Here is a 16,462-nt window from a genome sequence, read left to right as displayed (position 1 = left end):
AAATAAAAATGGCATCCCAAATGTCATCCCAAATGTCATCCCAGTCATCCAGAAGAATGTATTCAGCGGAGGAGGCATATGCCATGCTTGCCTCTGACTCTGACACAGCCAGTGAGGCAAGCGGGGAATTTGAAGGATTCATCTTAAGCTCCTCTTCCTCCTCTAGTGATGAGGGACCCCCTCAAAGACGCCCCCGTAGAGCAGCTGAGACCCCCCCCCAATAATTGATCTCGTATGGACCCCACCACCAGACAATTTTGAGCCCCAGGTTCCTGAGTTTTTGGCCATCCCAGGAATCCAATTTGATTCCACAGGTCTCAGAGAAATTGACTTTTTCAAATTATTTTTCTCTGATGATTTTATAAATTTAATGGTGGACCAAACTAATTTATATGCCCAGCAGTTTATTGCTCAAAACCCCACGTCATCATTTGCTAGGTGGACCCCTGTAGATGCAGTAGAGATGATGACGTTTTGGGGTCTGGTGTTTCATATGGGCATAGTAAAAAAGCCAGAAATTAGGCAATATTGGAGTACAGATGTTCTGTACAGCACCCCACTTTACCGTATGGCCATGACCCGGACTCGTTTTGAGTTAATCCTTAAATTTTTGCATTACAACGATAATGCACAGTGCCCACCCAGAGATGATCCCACCTTTGACCGGCTATTCAAAGTCAGGCCGGTCATTGATCACTTCAGTGCCAAATTTGAAGAGATGTACATCCCAGATAAATTCATTTGCATAGACGAGTCCCTTATACATTTTAAAGGAAGGGTTAAATTCCGCCAGTACCTTCCCAGTAAGAGGGCAAGGTATGGCATAAAAATGTATAAGCTGTGTGAAAGCACCTCAGGGTACACTCACAGGTTTAGGGTATATGAAGGGAAGAATTCAAGAATTGAACCGCCAGAATGCCCCCCCTCCCTCGTAGGTGTTAGTGGAAAAATTGTCTGGGATTTAGTGCACCCCTTCCTGGATAAAGGTTATCACCTCTATGTGGATAACTTTTACACCAGCATCCCCCTGTTTAAGGCCCTTGGTTCAAGAGGTACAGCAGCTTGCGGTACTGTGCGCAAGAACCAAAGAGGCCTCCCAAAATTGCACATTGCCCAAGTAATGAGAAGGGGTGAAAGCAGGGGAATATGCACCGAAAATATGTTGTTGGTCAAATATAAGGACAAGAGGGATGTCCTTATACTGACAACAATTCACGGAGACAGTACCACCTCCGTCCCTGTACGAGGTACCAGTACCCACACCTCAAAACCTAATTGTATCCTGGATTACAATAGGTACATGGGCGGAGTGGATCTTTCAGATCAGGTACTGAAGCCGTACAGTGCCCTGCGGAAAACAAAAATCTGGTACAAGAAGCTGGCCGTGTATATCATCCAGATGGCACTGTATAACGCTTACGTGCTATTCCGTTCTACCAGCCAGAGGGGGACATTTATGCACTTTCAAGAGGAAGTCATAAAGGGCCTAATATTTGGGAACCAGCAGGCAGAGGGCCCCAGTACTTCTAGTACTGGCCCCCGTATTGTACCAGGGCAGCATTTTCCTGATGAAATCCCCTCCACTGGAAAAAAGGGCAGGACACAAAAAAGGTGCAAAGTTTGCTATAAAAAGGGAATAAGAAAGCAAACTATTTTCCAGTGTGACACTTGCCCCGACAAACCCGGCCTATGTATAAAGGAGTGTTTTAAAATATACCACACATCTATGGATTATTAGGTTCATAATTTCACCGTGCTTCGGGGGTCTTGCTAATGCCACATAGCACCCACCATTCATTCCACCAGAATCTGCCGCAAAATCCAAAAATCACTCCTTCCCTTCTGAGTCCTGCCATGCACCCAACTGGTATTTTTTGGTCACATGTGAGGCATTGCCGTACTCGGGAGAAATTGGGGCACAGATTTTGGGGTGCTTTTTCTCCTTCATACCTTCTGAAAATGAAAAATTTTGAGCCAGAACTGCATTTTTGTGTAAAAAAATGTAATTTTTCATTTTCACTGCCCAGTTGTATCAAAATTGGTGAAACCCCTGGGGGTTTGAAATGTACACTATACCCCTAGATGAATTCCCAGAGGGGTGTAGTTTGCAAAATGGGGTCACTTGTGTGGGGGTTCCACTGTATTGGTGCTTTGGGGGTCTTGCTAATGCGACATAGCACCCACCAACATTCCACCAGAATCTGTGCTGCAAAATCCAAATATCACTCCTTCCCTTCTGAGTCCTGCCATTTTTTGGTCACACATGAGGCATTGCCGTACTCGGGAGAAATTGGGGCACAGATTTTGGGGTGCTTTGTCTCCTTCATTCCTTGTGAAAATGAAAAATTTTGAGCCAGAACTGCATTTTTGTGTAAAAAATTTAATTTTTCATTTTCACTGCCCAGTTGTACCACAATTGGTGAAACCCCTGGGGGTTTGAAATGTACATTATACCCCTAGATGAATTCCCAGAGGGGTGTAGTTTGCAAAATGGGGTCACTTGTGGGGGGCTTCCACTGTATTGGTGCTTCGGGGGTCTTGCTAATGCGACATAGCACCCACCAAAATTCCACCAGAATCTGAGCTGCAAAATCCAAAAATCACTCCTTCCCTTCTGAGTCCTGCCATGCACCCAACTGGTATTTTTTGGTCACATGTGAGGCATTGCCGTACTCGGGAGAAATTGGGGCACAGATTTTGGGGTGCTTTTTCTCCTTCATACCTTATGAAAATGAAAAATTTTGAGCCAGAACTGCATTTTTGTGTAAAAAAATGTAATTTTTCATTTGCACAGCCCAGTTGTATCAAAATTGGTGAAACCCCTGGGGGTTTGAAATGTACACTATACCCCTAGATGAATTCCCTGAGGGGTGTAGTTTGCAAAATGGGGTCACTTGTGGGGGGGTTCCACTGTATTGGTGCTTTGGGGTTCTTGCTAATGCGACATAGCACCCACCAAAATTCCACCAGAATCTGTGCTGCAAAATCCAAATATCACTCCTTCCCTTCTGAGTCCTGCCATGCACCCAAATGGTATTTTTTGGTCACATGTGAGGCATTGCCGTACTCGGGAGAAATTGGGGCACAGATTTTGGGGTGCTTTGTCTCCTTCATTCCTTGTGAAAATGAAAAATTTTGAGCCAGAACTGCATTTTTGTGTAAAAAATTTAATTTTTCATTTTCACTGCCCAGTTGTACCACAATTGGTGAAACCCCTGGGGGTTTGAAACGTACATTATACCCCTAGATGAATTCCCAGAGGGGTGTAGTTTGCAAAATGGGGTCACTTGTGGGGGGCTTCCACTGTATTGGTGCTTCGGGGGTCTTGCTAATGCGACATAGCACCCACCAAAATTCCACCAGAATCTGAGCTGCAAAATCCAAAAATCACTCCTTCCCTTCTGAGTCCTGCCATGCACCCAACTGGTATTTTTTGGTCACATGTGAGGCATTGCCGTACTCGGGAGAAATTGGGGCACAGATTTTGGGGTGCTTTTTCTCCTTCATACCTTATGAAAATGAAAAATTTTGAGCCAGAACTGCATTTTTGTGTAAAAAAATGTAATTTTTCATTTGCACAGCCCAGTTGTATCAAAATTGGTGAAACCCCTGGGGGTTTGAAATGTACACTATACCCCTAGATGAATTCCCTGAGGGGTGTAGTTTGCAAAATGGGGTCACTTGTGGGGGGGTTCCACTGTATTGGTGCTTTGGGGTTCTTGCTAATGCGACATAGCACCCACCAAAATTCCACCAGAATCTGTGCTGCAAAATCCAAATATCACTCCTTCCCTTCTGAGTCCTGCCATGCACCCAAATGGTATTTTTTGGTCACATGTGAGGCATTGCCATACTCGGGAGAAATTGGGGCACAGATTTTGGGGTGCTTTTTCTCCTTCATACCTTATGAAAATGAAAAATTTTGAGCCAGAACTGCATTTTTGTGTAAAAAATTTAATTTGTCATTTTCACTGCCCAGTTGTACCACAATTGGTGAAACCCCTGGGGGTTTGAAATGTACATTATACCCCTAGATGAATTTCCAGAGGGGTGTAGTTTGCAAAATGGGGTCACTTGTGGGGGGCTTCCACTGTATTGGTGCTTCGGGGGTCTTGCTAATGCGACATAGCACCCACCAAAATTCCACCAGAATCTGAGCTGCAAAATCCAAAAATCACTCCTTCCCTTCTGAGTCCTGCCATGCACCCAACTGGTATTTTTTGGTCACATGTGAGGCATTGCCGTACTCGGGAGAAATTGGGGCACAGATTTTGGGGTGCTTTTTCTCCTTCATACCTTATGAAAATGAAAAATTTTGAGCCAGAACTGCATTTTTGTGTAAAAAATTTAATTTTTCATTTTCACTGCCCAGTTGTACCACAATTGGTGAAACCCCTGGGGGTTTGAAATGTACATTATACCCCTAGATGAATTCCCAGAGGGGTGTAGTTTGCAAAATGGGGTCACTTGTGGGGGGCTTCCACTGTATTGGTGCTTCGGGGGTCTTGCTAATGCGACATAGCACCCACCAAAATTCCACCAGAATCTGAGCTGCAAAATCCAAAAATCACTCCTTCCCTTCTGAGTCCTGCCATGCACCCAACTGGTATTTTTTGGTCACATGTGAGGCATTGCCATACTCGGGAGAAATTGGGGCACAGATTTTGGGGTGCTTTGTCTCCTTCATTCCTTGTGAAAATGAAAAATTTTGAGCCAGAACTGCATTTTTGTGTAAAAAATGTAATTTTTCATTTGCACAGCCCAGTTGTATCAAAATTGGTGAAACCCCTGGGGGTTTGAAATGTACACTATACCCCTAGATGAATTCCCTGAGGGGTGTAGTTTGCAAAATGGGGTCACTTGTGGGGCGGTTCCACTGTATTGGTGCTTCGGGGGTCTTGCTAATGCAACATAGCACCCACCAACATTCCACCAGAATCTGAGCTGCAAAATCCAAAAATCACTCCTTCCCTTCTGAGTCCTGCCATGCACCCAAATGGTATTTTTTGGTCACATGTGAGGCATTGCCGTACTCGGGAGAAATTGGGGCACAGATTTTGGGGTGCTTTGTCTCCTTCATTCCTTGTGAAAATGAAAAATTTGGAGCCAGAACTGCATTTTTGTGTAAAAAAATTAATTTTTCATTTTCACTGCCCAGTTGTACCACAATTGGTGAAACCCCTGGGGGTTTGAAATGTACACTATACCCCTAGATGAATTCCCTGAGGGGTGTAGTTTGCAAAATGGGGTCACTTGTGGGGGGGGGTTCCTAACTTTTAGCATCTTATGGTGCCTAGAAACCTACATGGTGCCTAAAAAATAATCTCATAAAAAGGAGGCTCCAAAATCAAGTAGGTGCTCCTTCTATTATGAAGCCTGTGGTTTGGTCAACGTGCACACTAGGGCCACATATAGGATATTTATGAAAATAATAGAATTGGGGCAATCAATTTTTAGTCACATTTCTCTAGTAAAATCTACTGTGTTCCTTAGAAAAATGTATTAAAATTGCAAATCTGCAAAAAAAATGAAATTTTGAAATTTCACCTACACTTTGTTTTAATTCCTGTGAAACACCTAAAGGGTTAACAAACTTCCAAAATGCTGTTTTGAATACTGTGAGGGGTGCAGTTTTTGAAATGGCATCATTTATGGGGGTGTCTCACATACAAGTCCCTCAAAGTCACATCAGAACTGAACTGGTCCCTAAAAAAATCAGTGTTTGAAATTTTCTTGAAAATTTGAGAATTTGCTATTCATATTTTAAGCCTCCTAGTGTCCAAAAAAATTAAAAGGAAGTTGAAATAATAATGGAAACATAAAGTAGACATATGGTCTATGTTAGTTATTAACTATTTTGAGTGGTATTATTATTTGTCTCACAAGCAGAAAAGTTAACATTTTGCAAATTGCTAAATTTTCCATTTTTTTACGACATTTTGGTATTTTTCACAAAAAAACACAGACTGTATTGACCCAAATTTACCACTAATTTGAAGTACAATGTGTCACGAGAAAACAATCTCAAAATCACTGGGATAAGTAAAAGCAAAAAAAAGTTATCCCCACTTAAGTGATACATGTCAGATTTGAAAAAAAGGGCTCTGTCAGGAAGGCAAAAACATGCTGTGTCAGGAAGGGGTTAACCCTAGTTAAAAGGGTTTAATGTAGTATTCCTGTCCGTACCAGAGAAACATTTGTTGGCATAAAATTAGTCATCAAGTCACGCAAACGTAATTTGGACCATCTTTTGTGTTTTGGAGCCCAAACTCTATTTATGTTTATTTAAATGTGCTTTCCTGGAGAGTTCTTTTCTTTAATAGAAGGCTTTGTATATAAATAGACCAGCGGAATACAAGGCGGCATCCTTTCTAAGCAATCTGCACAGCTGCCAAATGGTTTTTGTTAGATACCAGGGATGTTCCCAATATTTAAAGATTTGACCCTGGAATAGTTTTATAGATTAATAAATAGTATAAAAAACAGAGGTTGCGATTACATCCTTGGGATGTATTAAGAAGCACCGAGCCTGACCCTGTGATGTGCTCAGAGAGCTTCTGGAGGTGCAACACAGGCACTGGGGGTTATTCGCAAGGCTGCGATTTTGCAGCCTTGTGAGTCTCCCAGACGCCGCCTGGTGAATGCCGGTCCACCCGCCCCTCCCCCCTTGCACGCCGCGTTCCTACGCACTGGCTGCGAATGGAGTTTACGCAGATCTAAAGTGACTCTCAGGTCACCTTAGATATGCGTGCACATTTTCTAGGAAGTGGGCGGGCAGCTGATGATGTCATCTGTCCACGCACCTCCCACGCCACGGGCCAATTACCATGGGAACGCCCAGCATTTTTATGGGATCGCCCATGAAACGCTGGGCATGCCCATGGGCGCGACTTTCCACGGCCGCCGCCTGCCCGCAGTCTTGGGTGCGTGCGCCCGGCGAACAGTCGGTGCAAATGCACGGGGGATGTGAATGAATCAGAATAAGCCCCTCTGACTGCACATGCATATAGTGGCCATTTTCGCAAAGGGTTCTGGAAAACCCTCTGGAACTTTATATGTGGTGAGCACATAGACTACAATGGGCTACCAACGTCTTCAGATGGCGGGGTAGCTACCGGGGAAAATCTTCTGTATACATTACATTATGGAAATTGATAGATCCGTCAGTATCGGGGAATGTGGCTGCCGGCGGGAATGGATTGAGGAGAGCCAAGTATTGGAGATGCACATGTGGTCCCTCCTACATACATTCAGGGGGTATTTAATATAATATCTACAAATATTTTTTCAATAAATGGTCCCAACTGGCTTCTAATATATTGCTGTTTGATGGAACACCCACTTAGCTTAGTGTATACCCAGCTTAAAGTACATCCAGCTGGTCCAACATGACACTTCAGGTGAAGGAAGTCCATCCCATGTATCATATGTTTGGCCAACTGCTACTTAAATACTGTGACATATCAAAACCAAGATTTGTATAGCAATGTTATATAAATAACCCCAACCATATATAGTGCACCTTACAGTGATTGCTGGTTTAATGGCATAAATGATATGCATATCCGCTGTACCATCTGTAATGCATTGAAATTACAGTACATACCCTCTTCTTTCCCCAGTGCCCAAAGCTGCGCCGTAATGCTTTCGAGCTGAGGATGCTAGATAAATCGAGCCATCATCTGGCAGCTGAGACGGAACAGGAAATGGAGGAGTGGTTGCTGACATTGAAGAAAATCATTCAGTTCAACACAGACAGCTTGGTGCAAGAGAAGAAATACACAGCGGATGCTGTTCAAGGTTAAATAATGACTATATGCTTTTTTAAGGTTGCTTTGTAATAAGTAATGATCATTAAAGATTAATAGGGACAGCAAATGTTTTTCTGGTAGTGGCTGAAAAAATAACAGACATTAAGGCAGATGTATTAAGCTTTAACAAGAGATAAATGCAAGGGTGATAAGGAGAGATAAACGCACAGCAAATCACCTGCTAACTGCCATGTTACAGCCTGTGTGTGAAAAAAGTCAGTAAGGAGCTGATTGGCTGGACGTTTATCTCTCCTCATCACCCTTGCATTGATCTCTTGTTAAGGCTTAATACATCTGCCCCATTATTACTAGATTTGTATCCGTTCATTAGTTTTACTTATCACTGGCTTAGCAACATAAAATGTCCAATAATGAAAGCATTCCTTAATTCTACACACTACACATAGAGGTATAAGAAGAATTGAAAGCTCATGTGTTTAATGACCTCCCCAGGACTGAATCTACTATATTTAACCCCTGTTTATTCTCTATTGTGCAAATTGTCATAATACATCTCAAAAAAGATTATTGGTACTTCCTAGCACGGCGCCCCCGATTTCCATCGCAGTGCATCGCATTGCATGCAATATAGCGGCATGCAATGCGATTTTTAATCATACAAGCACCCTGATGGGTGCTTACAATGTTAAACCATTGTCAACCCCCACTATCAACGCCAACCCAAAGTGTGGCGAGTGCAGCGAGCCCGTGAGGGGCAGCGGTACGTGTCCTCCGACCTTTTCATACCCCCACTATCCACGTCGGCGTGGAGTTGATTTCAGATAGTGTGGCAAGCGCAGCGAGCCACCGAGCCCGAAGCATGGCGAGCACAGTGACCCCTGCGAGGGGACGCGGATCACTTTACATTTTTTCCGCATCCCCTCTCAGGGCTCGCTGCGCTCGCCACGCTTCGGGCTCGGGGGCTCGCTGTGCTCGCCACACTATCTGAAATCAACTCCACGTTGACGTGGATAGTGGGGGTATGAAAAGGTCAGAGGACGCGTACCGCCGCCCCTCGCGGGCTCGCTGCACTCGCCACGCTTCGGGTTGGTGTTGATAGTGGGGGTGGCGTTTGACAATGGGGGTGCATTTAACATTGTAAGCACCCATCAGGGTGGTTGTACAATTAAAAATCGCATCTCATCGCATGCCATTTGCTGGCATGTGATGCTATGCGATATTTAATTGTACATTCCGGGTCATTTACCCGAATATCGCATTGCATACATTATGCCATGGTATGCGATGAGCGCCGTGCTAGGAAACAAGTACTAGATTATTTCCAATGCAGTGCAAGTATTATAAGTACTGTTCCACTTGGTACAAAAAGCTGCAACATGTTGTAATCCAAAGCATCCAAACAGATGGGGGGGGGGGGGTGACAGATATATCAAGCCTGGTGAAGTGATAAAGTATAGATAAAGGGGATGGTGATAACGCACCAGTGAAGCAGCTGTGTTTGAAAGAGGGCAGTTAAGACCTGATTGGCTGAGGCCTTATCACCTTCCACTTTATCACTTCACCTAATGAAAGTTACATGCGCTAAACCCCTTCACTTTTACATTGCATGATATGTAAGTATCAGTATTTTAAGGAATACGATAAAAAGAAAAAAATTGTATTTTAGTCTATCCAGCAGCTGAGCCCTGGCAGCGATATATAACTGGCACTAGTTCTCTCCTGTGATTGACTTTTGGCTTTGTGTGCACGGAAAGTTATTCTGCAGCCAACAGACTCTATGCGAACTTATACATGCAAATAACAAGTCTACACGCGCCAGCAACAGAGAAACAAAGCACTAAAACAGTCAATTGATGGGTGGTGACGAAGAAGTACTGCTTGGCACAGTTCTGCTCTGATAGTATTTAGTAACGGAAGAATGTTACCAGGTTTATAGGAAACACAAAATGATTTAATAATTAATTTCCAGGCTTTGATTTGGGCATTTGTTGCATCAAAAAAAGACAGGAAATAAATCCTTACGCTGTACATACATTATGCATTTTGGGCAGCTGGGAGAGCTTTTAAGATGTGGCTAGCTCTGCAATAGTATCATATGCCATACTTGCCTTTATTTTCTGCCTTCTGTCCTAGCAGCGGAGGAGGAGGGGGGGCATGAGTGTCGACCATGTATATGTCAACCTTAAGCTTGTGTCGAAATTCTGTCATTGTCGACCTAGGGTATGTTGACCATTCTTAGGGGTCGACCTAGTCGACCAGTAGGGTTGGACCTAGTGACTGTTGACCCCAGGGACCGGATATCACCCAGAGTGGAGATTCTGATAGCGGCTTTGGGGGCGGGGCTCAGGCTTAACATTATTAGTTCCAACTTGAGAAAACTGCTGTGATTTGCAGGAAGCATCATCCGTTGTAACCATAGTAACTAATCGCACTGTGGTTACCTCTCTTGTGCCTTAGTCATGAAATGACTTGTTGCATATTCCAAATATATGCACACAGCGGCACTTATAAATGTTTATTAATGCCTCCTATTAGTAGTATCAGTTATGTCACCAAGCAGCAGTCTAAGGGGCTATTTTAAAGTAATAAAAAATGGTTCTGCTGCTGACAAATGCTGCTCTTCAACCTACAGATGATGAGAGTGGTGGTGCAGGGAAAACAGAGAACATCATGGAAAGTCTGGAGAAGAGCTTGCATCCGGAGCTGGTGAAGGTATTACTTTTTATGACTTGTAAGAGCTGGAATAGAACCTAAGTGTTGACTCTGTGCCTGGAAAGCAATTTTCCAACATGTGTCTTATGGTCGGGTTAAGCGAGAAGGTTGAAGTTTTGCTTTAAAAGGCTTTACTTTTTCATTTACACTACAGTAAGAAAGCCTGAATAAATAGTGGAATATGTAAGCGTATACTATGATTATAGGGAAAAGCTAACACACTTTTACTCTTACAATAACAAGAGCACACCAATAATCTCTTCCAATTTTTGTTAAGACATCAGCTGTGTGTGACATTTGGTGGACTATTATACACACAACGCTACCGTTTCCTCGTCCCGATGGCATACCTACATCTCTATATGGGGATTTTCTATAGCTGCCCAAACTTTATGCCACTTTTCAATGACAATTTTTGCAATCGCAGCCCTAAAACACATACTGTCGGTCCAAGAAGCTATTCCTAGAACCTATGTGTTTCTGTCCGAAAATAGAACATTTGTAATTGAACGGAAAACAATCTGCAAAAACTGTGTACTAAGGGCCAGCGACACTAAGCATCACAAGTAATAAAATGGAGAGTGATAAACAACCAGCCAATCAGCTCCTACCTGCCATGTCACACACTGTTTGAAAAATGTTAGGCAGGAGCTGATTGGTTGGTTGTTTATCACTGCACATTTGATCACTTTTTGAAGCTTGGTGCATGTGTTAAATGCAAATTTCTACATGTATTAACCTAGACTTGGTGCCTTTGACATGCAGTCATAATGTCGGCATTGTCAATGTAAATATTTGCAATGCCGACATTGTTGAAATCTTCAACCTGCAACATGTCTTCATCTGCATAATGTTGACATTGTTCACATTCTACATAGACCAGGCAGTTTGGGTTTGTTTGCGACAGTGAAGTAGGTTTAATCTGCAGGAGGTGTGGGTTAGGGGTTAACCTAGGTGCACAGTGGAAAATGGCCCTTATTCAGATCTGATTGCAGTACACATTTGTTTGGAAAATGGGCAAAACCATGTGCACTGCAGGTGGGGCAGATGTAACATGTGCAGAGAGAGTTAAATTTGGGTGGGGTGTGTTGAAACATGAAATGTAAATTGCAGTGTAAAAATGATGCAGCCAGTATTTACCCTGCACAGAAGCAAAATAACTCACACAAATCTAACTCTCTCTGCACATGTTACATCTGCCCCACCTGCAGTGCACATGGTTTTTCCCATTTTCCAAACAAATTTGTACTGCGATCAGATCTGAATAGAGGCCAATGTGTGTACCCAGCTGATGGCACAACCTGTCTTACGATAGTTCACTATTGCATTTTTCGGCATGTGGCCATTTGCCGGCTTGTCCAGCAGCACCGCAAACAGCCCGCAGGAGCACTTATTCATGGGTACACACTGAACAATGTGCCCAATATTTTGGTCACCTAGTGTGTACCCAGCTTTAGTCAGCAGGAGGGTTAGGGTTGAGCACTAGGGATAGGGTTATGGTTAAGCTGAGGGAGGGTAGGATTAGGGTTAGGCTGCAGTAGGGGAGGGTGAGGGTTGGGCCTTAGGGTTAGGCTGTTAGAGGAGAGGAATAGGGTTAGTCTGTGGGGGTGATGGATTAGGGTTAGATACCAAGGGTAGTGTTAGTGTTAGGCTGTGGCAGTGAAGGGTTAGGCGGAGGAAGGGAAGGATTAAGGGTCTTCGGCAGTGTAGAGATAGTGTTAGACTGCTGGAAAAGAGTTCAGTACTAGGGGAAGAATTAGGGTTAGGGATACCCACCACCGGATGTACCATAGGATCAGCTTGAAAGTCCTCATTTAGCTGACCACTGGACACAGAACACATTGTTGGAGACGCTGGAACCACTGACCCAGCTAAGTCACCACTAGACCACAACAAATGTATTATTGACATGCTGCATGTCGACATTTCCATTTTCTCAGTTGTTGGTAAAGTAAGAATTCATGTGTAAAGTACCTGATTCAGAGTTGATCAATATCAGAGAATTTGCAAATGGATCAATTAATAAACGACGTACCATACGCATCACGCATTTGCAAGGCTGTATAGTGATATAAATGTAATGTGCTCAGCTGCAGACGAGTGGAATCCTCCGACATACTCAAATTTCAACTGACGGCACATACTGGTTCAGGAATTACGTATGGATTTGCGAGTAGACCGTGATCCATTTACAATTCTCTTCCAATACAGCAAGGGGTGTGTTCTCTTTCTGTTTGGGCGACAGCTTTCTGCTCGCAGTCCACTGCAAATTCTCACTAATTCTCACATTAGTGGTGAGGTCTGACTCATGCCCAGTGTACAAAGTGTGATGTATAACTATTGTGTCTTATATTGGCACTCTAGCTTAATTGTTCATTTTGTTTCATTGTTTCCCATGTTAACAGTATGGAAGAGAAACTGAGCAGCTGAATAAATTGAGCAGAAATGAAGGACGACAAAACCTATTTTCATATGACTCAGATGTGCAGGTAATATTCTTACTATATATACTGCAACAATGGGCCTCATACAGCATGGATTGCAAAGCAGTTGTTTCACTAATGCAGCGGTTCCCAAACTGTGTGATATGGCACCCTGGGGTGCCTCGGAGCACTTGCAGGGGTGCTCTGGAATGGTGGTCCAGAACCAATTCATTTTATTTATGGTCAATGTAATAGGGAAAAACCAGTGCTTGTGGCGTCCAATCATACAAACCAATGTGAATACTGTCCCTCACCACATAACTGGACCTATGGATCACATATAAACACTATTTCATTTAATATATATTGTTTTTTAAAGTACTCAATAAGAAACTTTTGGCTTTGGGGTGCCACGAAAAAAATTCTGATACTCCAGGGCGCCGTGATTCCAAAAAGTTTGGGAACCCCTGCACTAATGGATAAAACCATGTGTCACTGCAGGCGGGACAAATGGAACATGTGCAGAGATAAAGTTAGGGCTCTGCTCATGAGATATTACATTCTATATGGGAGGGGCAGACAGAGGAGGGTAACACAGATGGGGTAGACAGTGAGCATGTAAGAATTCACAATTATAGGGCAGTGATTAGGATTCTTCCAGCCTACAGCAATCTCCCAGTGTTTTACATTACTCTGCGCATTGTGGTAGTGGCCCGGAAGAATTTTTATACTTACTGTAAGTTCCATTGCTTCATTCCATGGGGACACTCAATGCCTCCCAACGCTCTCTGGGGGTAAATCTGAAGCAACCACGGGCCTAATTGTATGGCTGAAAATTTGCCGGCCGAGTGATTATCGATAGACTGCGCATGCAAGGCCATCCTGTGATAAAATCCTGCTACTTTTTGATTGATTGACAAATCTAACTCTCTGCACATGTTACATCAGATCCCTCTGCGGTGCACATGGTTTTGCCCATTTCAAAATGATTTTGTTTTGCAATCAACTCTAAATCAAGCCCATTGTTTGATGGGGTGATAGGTCCTCGGGATGTAACTGTCCACTCACAATTTGAGGTGGTCCAGAATTTGTAGATATCACTTACGTTATGCTAGAATATCCCCTGGAGTGGCTATCCCTGCAGCAAGCCCAATTGTAAAGTGTCTGTGGGACCGATTGTGTTCACCTCCTTTGAAGATATTCTATGTCCTGAGGTCTGGTTCAGGCTTCCAATGTTTTGATGCGATTTGCTGGAGTAAGCCCCAGCTTTTTCAAAGGTGATCTTTTTGGGCAGCAGGATGGGTTTTCATGCCCTACACCAGGGGTTCTCAAACTCGCTCCTCAGGACCCCACACAGTTCGCATGCAGGTGCATACAATACTCAATGACACATTTTAAAACATGCACAGGAGACCTGCAAAACATGCACTGTATGAGGACCTGGTTTGAGAACGCAATATGGCCGACTAATTACAGTAGCAATTGTTTTACTTTGACATGTATACACACATTTAATTACTTATTAAAACATCTATAAAGAGGAGGAAAACCATAAACTCTTATTAGAAAAAAATGCATTGCAAACATAATTTATTAAACAAAGAAATAATGCGTTTGATTATTTATTAATTCTTCGACCTTGTTTTAGGATAAGGAACTTCCTGTTGTAAACTTGCGGCCACCTGATGCAAATAGCGCATCACGTAATCCGACATTAGCAGCAGTGTATTATGTAATCATTCATTGCATTTTATTCATGGTATGGCTACATGACCCTTAATTGGCCAATAGGGGTATGTCTACAATTGTCATGGAGACCGGAGGTGGCTGTGTGTATCTATTTTTCACATAAATGCGAACCCACCTATCGGATGGAAACCTTATTTATAAGGGAATGGGAGGGCACTTTATCCACATTGTATATACTTGTCCTATTTCTGTGTATGATGTGTTGTAAGGAGTTAGGGGCTGATTATTACTTCAGAGCAAGTAAAACATCAGGCACTACGTGTCCCAATAGTTACTGCCGGGGGACTCCGATTGGAATTCCATATAGATCCATGTAACGAAGTCAGTCATGCCGGAGGGATTGGCTGTATTCTACGGCATGTTAGGAACATGCTGGTGTCAGGGACTATGCACGTGCAGTTCCACTTTCGCAGACAGCTATGTGCCATCTGACATTCTGAGAAACCATAGTCCATTTGTGTAGCCGAGGTCCAATTGGTGGTGCACGTTTATATACACAAGATGGATTAGAGCTGAGCCCATATCTGAACTAAGGCCTAAATTGATGATGAAGTTGATAAAAGAGAGGTTAGGAAACCTACATTGAATTCATCTGGAAATGAAGTGCTACAGGAATTTGAGAATAGGAAAGGGTTCTCTACTGTAAGGGCAGCTAAAATGTGGATTATTTTGTCACGTACTGTAAGACAAGTTCATAAACAGAATTGAAACATGAATTTGATGCTTTACTTACTAGAAATTTAATTTGTAACTACAAAAGGATATTATAGAGTGGATGGATCATCGCTATTTAATGCCAACATTAACTGTTTTATGCAGAGAAGCTGTGCAGTATGCATTTCTCTAAATGTTTTAAAAGAATCATCAGTCTTTCTGAATGCTGCTACATGGATGTTTACCATGGCAGTTCGCACAAAAGATAACTGATGACATTTTCCAAGTAGAAAGTATTGAATTCTCCTGCTTTGCCGTCATAGATTGTAATTATCCAGTATTGATATGGCCCAGAACTATCTTCCACATTTATGCTGATTACACACTTTACCAGTGGTCTGCAACCTTTTTTGGGGCGTGAGCTACTCGGGGCAAATTAAGCAACCTGAAGAGCTACTAAAAAAAATCTGCCTAATGACCAAATAATGCCCTTTACACATTATGTCACACACTGTAATGCCCCTGACACATTATGCCACATACCGCAATGCCCCAGACATAATGGGGGAAATTTACTAATATGAAAAACCGAGTTTTTCGTATTAGTATTTTCCCTACGACTGCATACGACTGTTTCAGTCGTATGCAAAGTCGTGTTCCGGAGGGTCATTTACAAAGCAGTCATATACGACTGCTTTGTAACCCACCGATGTCGTAGTAATTCGTATTAGTGGCCGTATATACGGCTGCTAATACGAATTATTTGTAGGCAGTCTGCACGGATCAGTCAGATCCGTGCAGGCTGCAATATGTAAAAAAAAATTAAATAAATAAATAAAAAAAATAAAAAAACCGGCGTGGGGTCCCCCCCACAGCCGAAACCAGCACCAGGCTGACAGAGCCTGGAGCCGGTAATTAAAAATCAGGGAACCCGACAAATAGGGGTTCCCTGATTTTTAACAACCAGCCCCAGGCTCCTGCTCTGGGGCTGGTTCCCAAAATACGGGGGACAAAATGAGTAGGGGTCCCCCGTATTTTAAGAACCAGCCCCAGGCAAAACCAGCCAGCAGGGTAATGCCACAGCCGGGGGGAGACTTTTTATGCAAGTCCCCCCGGCCAAAGCATTCATCCCTACCAACCAGTCAGCCTGGC

The 16,462-nt window shown here is 43.1% G+C and overlaps 1 protein-coding gene across 3 annotated transcripts in view; it reads left to right on the top strand.

Moving 5' to 3' along the window:
- The window catches only part of DOCK11 (dedicator of cytokinesis 11), a 249,713-nt gene that overhangs the window by 50,283 nt on the left and 182,968 nt on the right, over positions 1-16,462 (top strand). For all 3 annotated transcript variants that reach the window (XR_014460735.1, XM_083159557.1, XM_083159556.1), the window contains exons 8-10: positions 7,623-7,800; positions 10,405-10,484; positions 12,890-12,973. Coding sequence is in view for 2 of the 3 variants with exons in the window: in XM_083159557.1 (XP_083015683.1) it covers positions 7,623-7,800; positions 10,405-10,484; positions 12,890-12,973 (342 nt within the window). In the remaining variant the exon portion in view is untranslated. The remainder of the gene's footprint in view (positions 1-7,622; positions 7,801-10,404; positions 10,485-12,889; positions 12,974-16,462) is intronic.

This window comes from Crinia signifera, chromosome 9 (assembly GCF_055691185.1).
Source record: "Crinia signifera chromosome 9, ASM5569118v1, whole genome shotgun sequence".
In the NCBI taxonomy this organism is placed as follows: domain Eukaryota; kingdom Metazoa; phylum Chordata; class Amphibia; order Anura; family Myobatrachidae; genus Crinia; species Crinia signifera.
Note: the sequence above shows the minus strand (reverse complement) of the source record. Positions and strands in the feature narration are given on the sequence as shown.